The sequence below is a fragment of the Thalia democratica genome, chromosome 1, assembly GCF_965202585.1.
Source record: "Thalia democratica chromosome 1, ktThaDemo2.hap1.1, whole genome shotgun sequence".
NCBI classification, from domain to species: domain Eukaryota; kingdom Metazoa; phylum Chordata; class Thaliacea; order Salpida; family Salpidae; genus Thalia; species Thalia democratica.
The window spans coordinates 49,984,287-49,993,044 of NC_139165.1; the positions used below are offsets into that span (position 1 = coordinate 49,984,287).

Here is an 8,758-nt window from a genome sequence, read left to right on the forward strand (position 1 = left end):
GGTACTTTCCCTTTAGCAAAACAAAATATGTAGCTAGTTGTAAGAAAGAAAACAAACAACTAAACTTCATATTATACTGCGTCGTCAAAAAGTACGCACTACCCGTGTCAAGTACGCACTTTTTGGTTGTGTTCAATTTGCGTACTTAAGCGGTAGTCTACTGTATACAGCTAAATTTACACTTTATTTTTTTCAGTTTTTAGCAAGATTTTTCTAATAATGGGCTAAATAAAATTAATTAAAAATTCTTTTTAAAATGAGTGGCTTATATTTAATTTTTCTAGTTAAAACCAGTCCCAAAACCAAACTTTAAATAAAATGTACTAGATATATTCAAGGAAAAAAATCCATTAGATAACGCCACAGAGTCAGTTTTATACGGAAATTGCCAAGATTTTGACTTAAAAGCGTAACTTAATATTTTTACGTGTTTTTCACCACGCAGTGTTGCTGTTTTTGGCTTTAAAAATTCAATAACCAAGCAACAAAAAAAAGTAATTTCTAGAAATTTTTCAGACAACTGCGAATTTTTAAGGATTTACAGGGAAGTTGGAACCCTGTAGGTATTATGTTAATCAAAAAACATAAATGATATATAAATAATACGTAAATACACCAAGGATATTATATTCAACATAAATAAGACCAACCTGAGAACCAGGAGTAAAAGAGTTCAAAAGTTTTAGCTAATTGCATAATAAGTTCAACTAATAGAACCACTAATATTAAGATTTGTACTTGTTACAAATAATTTCATTTCATTTTTATTAGTTTTTAAAACATCCAATCAACGTAAACAAATAGTATTCCTAAATTGGTAATAGGAAAAAAAAACTTCATTATTGATTTTTTCCGTGGAAACAACTGCTCAGTTATCCAAAATTGTAAAACATTTGAAAACACATTCAAGCTAAAGAACAATTTTTAACTGTAGATATGGCAGTTGAAACAAGGCCATTTATGAGGTTTTGCTTATATACAATTTTGATGTTTTACAATTGAAAGATTTAGTATTTTTTTCAAATAAAAAAGATGTAACTTTTAGTTGTTAACCCAGATTACTTAAAAGATTTCAAAAATGGACTAACTGAGATAATATAAATGTATAAATCAATGAATAAACCAATTATGTAGAATATAGGGTTGCTGCAATTTTAGTCAAAAAACTATCCCGGGTAACCGCAAGCTTGACTGAGTCATCCAGAGTTTTTATTATCCATAAAACAATTTTTGTACCTCTGGCGTACACATTATAATAACTTTTCATGTAAACAATAATTAAAAACTGCAAATATTCTGTTTACATTTGTATAAAATGAAAATTACTGTTTTCAAGAATCAAACATTTAAAGTTTATATCAGTAAAGATTTTTTAAAAACTTATGTAAATTTTTGAGGTTATCATATAGTTTAACATTTACACTTTAATTCAATGGTCTTTAAGGTGTGCACCAAACTTAATTTGTTATAAACAAAATTCATTAAAAGAGTTTTTTTATCCATAAAACAGTTTTTGTTACTCTGGCGTACACATTATAATAACTTTTCATGTAAAGAATAAAAACAAAAACTGGAAATATTTGCTTAGACATTTGTATTAAGTTAAGACTAGTACTGTTTTCAAGAATCAAGCATTTGAAGTTTAAATCAGTTAAGATTTTCAAAATAGGTATGTAGATTTTTTCAGGTTTTCATATAGTTTAACCTTTACACTCTAACTCAGTGGTCTTCAAGGTGTGCACCAAACCTAATTTGTTATGAACAAAATTCATTATAAGGTTCACAAAACTTCTTTGAAACTTCTACTAGATATTTTGGAGTTTATGATGACAAGAAAAAAAGACTAAGCCTATTTGAGTTGAGTTTAGACAATGCTAGAAAATGTTTAAAATAGTCACTTCATATTAAGGTTGTTTTTTAATTTAGTTTAGTGTGCACGGGTTTCAATTACCGTGAAAGCTACTGCTCTTAGCTGTTTCTACTTTATATAAATTCAAATCCTAATGAATATAAATTTCAGATTTCGAATATAAACTTCAACTTTATTTCTTAGAAAGCAACAGCTAGACTAAAAGCTAGATTAGATTAAACTTATAATGATAAAAATGTATTATTATCTCATAATTTTTCATCAAATTATTAAATAAAGAAACTAGTAAATCTCCACTTTTATTTATTACAAATATAACGTATTTTATAGGTAAAAATTTATAAAAAATCAACTTTTATGTTCCAAATAGTCTGTACTACTGAAATAAAAAAATTAGACATTACAAGTGGTATTTTATTTATTGAAAATAGAAATCATGAACGAAGAATATAATTTGGTATTATTAACCAACTTACTACAGACAAAAACCTTAATTCGGTCACTTATTATAAAAAACTAAATAATTTACATTATTTTAACTGCAAAACTTCAAACGCAACAAATAACTCAAGTACACAAAAAGCTAACAAACGCATAAATATCAATAAAATATCAATAAAGCAAAAAATTGTTTGAAATAGTGACAAAGATAACTACGTACGGCATTTTACTTTGACTTTATTTTTACAGCAATATATTTCCTTTTAAATTTCTAGTTACGCAAGTCTATAAACTCACGGAAATCTAAATTAGAAGCAAAAAAGTCTTTAGAAAAATTTATTTATGATAAAACTGTAAGTTTACAGAGAAAAAGGTTAGCTGAAAAGCTAGCTTAGCATTAAGTAGAAAGCAGTCAAACATCAATTGCGTTAAACAATGTTGAAATTAATTAATAACATATTGATAACAACTAAGAAAACTATATAAAAGTTTTGTTTAATAGACAGTATATAACTCAGTTTTAACAGCAAGTTTAACTGTTTTTACGCTTAAATGTAACTTTTATGATTGATTTTTCACAACGTTTATTTGAATATTGTATGTTTTTTCAGCTCAAGCTCTTTTTGAGCCATAGCTATTCTTATCTCTACACCAACGGCTTTTGCCATGGGAGGTGGAACAGCATTTCCAATTTGCTTAAAAATTTTATTAACATTCTCCCCTAACAGCTTGTAGTAATCAGGGAAGCCCTGCATTCGAGCGAACTCACGACAAGACACAACGCGATCTGCTATTGGATGAAGAACGCTACCTTGCTTGCTCAATGGGGTAGGTGATGTCACACAGGTTTGCATAAACCCATCATACGAAATTCTTCCGTACAAACCTTTCCAATTGTTGTGTGTGTCGCTTGTGTGCGGCAAACACCAGGGTATCAGAGTTTTGCCTTCAGATTCATTTTTGCATTTCTCTTTTTGTTTGACTTCTGTTTCAAGACAACACTTGCACACACCTTGTTGTAATTTTTTCTTATTGTGTTTTTTTTCCAAATACGGGTTGCCACCTTTTTTGGAATTTATGTATAAATAGTCGTATTTAAGATACTGGGTATAACCTTGACCCTCTGATAACTTAACAATTTCGTTTGGCAGATCTCTCCAATCCGCGCCCGGAATTTTAGGTATCAACTGAATCCTAGCAAGGATAAGAGATTTAAAGTTATTTGTATAATGTTGGGTTAACTCTGAAGCATTTCTACGCATTAATTTTTGGTAAGTAGATAATGGTTTTGAATCTAGGTAATCTATATGATTTTTTGAGTCATACTTTACTGTTTCAAGCGGCAAATCTTCAATGGCGTTTCTAATAGTTGTACAACCAAATGGCGCACATCTTAGATTTTGAATAGTATTAACGTAGATTATATCACCCACTTTAACATTTAGACCAGAACCAGTAAAGATATGCAGTGGTTCAGGATAATAAGGTAAAATTTCTTCAAGAGCAGAAGCTATAATAATAATTCGGCGCCTCACTTGTGGAGGTCCATAATGACCTGCATTAAGAACGGCAAAGCAACACTGGTAACCCATTGCTAAAAAAGTTGCAACTGTTTTCTTAATAGTGCGACCTTCCGTTTTTCGAACAAAACCCTGTACATTTTCACATATAACGTATTTAGGCCTCAAAAAGTCAGCAAAACTAAGAAAATTGACAAACATTCGGTTTTTGTTCAATGAGTTCTCTCCTTCGCTATACCTGTTCATTGGACTGAACCCTTGACATGGCGGACCACCGCACAAAAGTTCAACATCACCTTTCTTGGGATACCCTTCAGAATTTTCCTTGCCAGCACGATCAGCTTCTCTCATTTCTTTTAGCATTTTGTTGCAGTCAACATGAAAAACTTTACAGGTATCTTTGTGGTTGGTCCTCAGAGAATCAACAGGAGCTTTTTCATACTCAGCAGCCCATTTTAAATCTGCAACTCCCGACTGAATCAATCCTAAAGACAATCCGCCACAACCAGCAAAAAGCTCCATCGTCTTGAGCTTTCGATCTGATAAAGCAACTTTCTTTAGCTTTCTTTTTTTATAAACCTCTTTGTTTTCAGCTTCCACGTCAAGATGAACTTTATTTAGCTTTTTTAAATCCCTAGCTTCTTGATCATAAAACTCCTTAAAGTAAAAACTGACAATTTTACGCTGTTCAATGTCATTGAAATCCTCAGGTTCTTCGTCTTCTAATAAAAATTTTATTTGACATTTTTTCACAACATCTTTTATATTAACCCAAACTCTTTGACTTGACAAGTAGATTTTGTGAATGTCATGCTCTGAAATTTCCATTTCTCTAATGTTTGTGTCAATAACACGGTAGAACAACTCAACGTAAATTTCATAATCATCTTTTTTAACCTTTTTAAACTTTAATATTCTTCCTATTTTAAATGGGTCTGGCAAAGTTGATGGTTGATTTGTTATTACGTTTTCTCTTTTGCGATAATATTCCGGGTAAAGTAGTCCACCTCCTGATTTCTCTTGAAAAAATTTATCTTTATCAAGAGGTTGATTAAGGTCCTTTTTGGGTTTTTTGTAAGTGAATTCCACACTTAAAGGATCTATTAAAACACAATCTCTTAACAAGTACTTACAGTTCTTATGACTTAACCATTTTATGCGTCCTTTGCCATCATTTTTAACTTTAAACTTGCTCTGCTCATTTTCTGCATTAGAAAGAGAACAATTGCCACAAGATAACGAGTCTTCTATATCTGGGAAATAAGCAGGTAAAGTTTCATATCTAGCATTTGAGTAAGTGAACGTCTTTGTAGCAAAAAAACTACCACTGTTCTCATTGAAGTTTTGATTATGCTTGAAATCTATTTCCACAACTTTTGTTGTCTTGCTGACCACCATGTCAACGCATTCGTTTGAAAAGAACAGTTCTCTTGGATCTCCGCACTTTCCAACCATTGTCTTAGCTGACTCGTACATTAAAACTACATGGGCGATGTGCTTCTTTCCCTCCATTTTTAAATACTGGACGCACCCAAAAGAATATTCGGGACTTTTGGTGTCAACTGGAGCAGTCGCCTTTCGTTGGCTAAACACGACAACGTCTCGTTTTTTGACAATCAATCCGCTTTCGAACTCAACGTAAGCAAGTAATTGTTCATCACTTTTTTCTTGTAATGCTTCAAGATTTCTTTTGTTTACCTGTTAGAATAAATTAGGTTCGTCATCTAAAAATGTATGAGCTCGGAGAAATAAAGGCATTTAGTGGCACATTGTATGAATTATAAGCATAAAAAATATTTATCCAGGATACATTAAGTAAACAGTGTTTGTCTATAAAATTTTGAACTTGAAATATTTAATTGTTGCAATATTCATATGGTTTTTTTATTGCTTTCAATCTTGCTTATGAACTTGTGTTATAATAAGTTTGTTGAGCTTTTTATTTCAAAAGAAAAACCTATAACTGTTTAACCTATCAGTATCTTTAGCAGTTTAAGGAATTTGTTCTGACATACAGTATTGAAAAATCAAATGGAAGTTTATTTTGGCTAAATATGTAAGATAAGCAACTTTTCTAATAAAAAGTTTTTATTCAAACTTATTGAAATATTTTTATAAGTATACAAAAAAAAACTTACTTCTGAGAAATCTTTAACAGTTACTTCTTCTATTCGAACTGGTTTGTATCTAAGAGAATGTTAATACTAAAAAACAACAAAATTACCTCACAATTTACTTAAGATAATAATTAAATTCTTAGCATATTAATTTTAACCTTACTTGTTACTGTTTTATCTTAAAAAAACTGTAACTATTTTACGATCATTAATTATTTGATAGGCTTTGTTTTTTACCTATTACTTCAAATATAAAAGCTAGCTTAACATGTTTATGACTTTGAAACTAATTATGGTGTTATAAACATAGCTTTTCTATTTCATGTTTCATATTTTTAAACCATTCTTTAGAAACAGCTTAATTTCTCATTTAAGTTCAGTTGAACTTTAATTAAGTACATACTTATAACTTTAAAAGTTTTATTGAGATAAAACTATAACAACAACAAAATTTACTTTAACTAAAAACAGTTTTGCCTTTTACTTTTTACATAGTTGGCGCAGAAATTTTTTAACAAGTTATTGATCATTCGAAGTCTGGCTGTCTTTTATAGTTTAAAATAGGTCTAACAACTAATATGTTTCCTGTTTTATTATCCATACACTGATTTTTTTTTGGAAAATAAACATTAAGTTGCCCTTGCCAGCAACTTAAAATTTTGTTAAAAGTTATCTTAATGTTAAGTTAAATTATAAAATGTACACTGTTTATACAACTTTAAACTGACATTCTACAGCTTAGACTGACATTTTACCTAAGTATTGTTGGTTTGCACCAAGTTTGTCTTTTAACCATATTAAACGAAACTTGAACTTTTGTATTTTCCTGATAAATTTTAAGGAAAAGTATCATTATCAGAGGTTAAATTCAAGTGGCAACAACGTTTTTTTAGAAAATTAAAAGTAAACTACTATTCATCCAGTATTACAAACAACCATATACTTAATACTTAACATATTAAACATACTTTTTTTCATCTTTTTCAAGAACATCAGCAACAAGTTCAGTGTACTCGACCATGGGTCCACCTTCTTTGGTGATCGCCTGAGCACAGCCAGGCGTTTTCTTAGGTTTTGAAGCCTTGTTTATAAAAAAATTAAGCTTTAAATACTTTATAGGTCAAAATCAGTTTTTTATTAATAAATACTTCACAGTTAAAAATGCAAGTAAAAAAATAATTGTATTAACCTTTAGAACAAAAACATGAAAAATTGTGTTATTTCTATAAAAATTTACAATAAATAGGTATAAGAACAATATGCTTTGTACTAAAAATAAGCTTATTTTTTACTTTTGTTTCAAGCATTTAGTTAAATAAAAAAACTTTCTACTACTCAGCTTGCAGTAAATACATTTGGAAAATAGTATAAAACATTTTAAATAAAAACTATACTAACTACAACTATTTAACTATATAACATACATTAATTCAGTTTACTATAAAAAAATTAACATATTTTGAAATGAAAATAAATATTAAAAATATAAAATTAGAGTATTTCCTTTAACTAATTCGTAATATTAAAACTGTACTTTAATAAAATATCCATTGAACTTATTTATGTAGTGCATAACTTACTAATTATATGACTGTATCTTTTTTTTAATTCATTTAAACTATATACTTTATCTACATTGTAAAATAGCTATTTCTTTCTTAATTGCACGACGTAACTTGCATTCAATTTATCTAAGTTATTTTATTTTATTCAGTTAAAAAACAAAACAATACTTTTCTTGGAGCTGGTTCAGGTTGATAATCTTCAAGATCATTATCATCATCATCTTCATCATTTTCTTCAGTAAGGTCTCCTTCACTCACCTCATTTGAAGAATTTTCCCCTTCACTCGGTTGATACTCACTTTCCGAATCTTCTCCTTGTTTACTTGTATTTGAACTTTGCGTACACCTTGATTGAGATTCCTCATTGCCAGACTTAACAAAAAAAAAACACAAAACAGCTGCATAAATTTTTCACTTTTTTGATAACTCATAATTATAATGATCTTTTTTTGTATACTTATTTCAACTAACTGCAAAATTAATAATAAACTTCTAAACCTAGTTTTTATTGAGGTTGTTAGCTTTACAGATTCAAAAAACATCATATTTAAAAAATAAGACAATAAATTAAGTCTCCATTAAAAAGTATTGACATACAGTTGTTTAATGTTTTTTTTTATAAATTAACAATAATTATTTACTTGGTCATCATTTATAGCTTCTTCATCACAATACTCACTATTGTTACTTCTTTTCAAGTAAGGCTTAGGTGTCATTTAAACTGTAAGTTAAATGCTGTCAAAAATAAATTGAAATCAAGTTAAAAAATATTAAAATTTATTTTTGTACTCCAGCATTTCATTTACATTAGAATACACACAATTGATACTTTTAATAATCAAGTTTGACAAAACTCAAAATAATTAAAAAGGAACTCATACTAATTCAAGACTCAAATATACAACTTAATTGCAAAAATTTGACAATATATTTAGGAAGAAGAAGTATTGGCAGCATCAAAAAAAAAAACTAATAATTGTTTCACAAATCAATCAACCAAAACATTTAAAAATATTACTTCCATTTAGATAATTAAATAAAAATTAACTACCAAATTTCTAATTTAAGTAATGAAAATTAATCAAGTATTTTTTTAGAAAACAGTTACTTTCATTTTTAGTTCATCAAATTATAAAACAACTTAATTAACTTCATTGCAGAACCAAGGAGATCAACACTAATAATTTGTCTTCTAGTAACTTTAATTGAGTTGAAAAACTTTTAATTTTTCAGTTTACCAATAAC

The 8,758-nt window shown here is 28.6% G+C and overlaps 1 protein-coding gene across 1 annotated transcript; it reads right to left on the reverse strand.

Annotated features, from left to right (window-relative positions):
* Positions 1 to 2,895: 2,895 nt before the first annotated feature.
* On the reverse strand, positions 2,896 to 8,247 carry LOC145837141 (DNA (cytosine-5)-methyltransferase 1-like). Its single transcript, XM_082944912.1, has 5 exons — positions 8,155 to 8,247; positions 7,682 to 7,885; positions 6,917 to 7,029; positions 5,970 to 6,018; positions 2,896 to 5,529 (listed from the first exon to the last, which is right to left on the reverse strand). Exons 1-5 carry the CDS (start codon positions 8,227 to 8,229, stop codon positions 2,896 to 2,898), a joined length of 3,075 nt encoding a protein of 1,024 aa, XP_082801038.1. The 5' UTR covers positions 8,230 to 8,247.
* Positions 8,248 to 8,758: the final 511 nt, after the last annotated feature.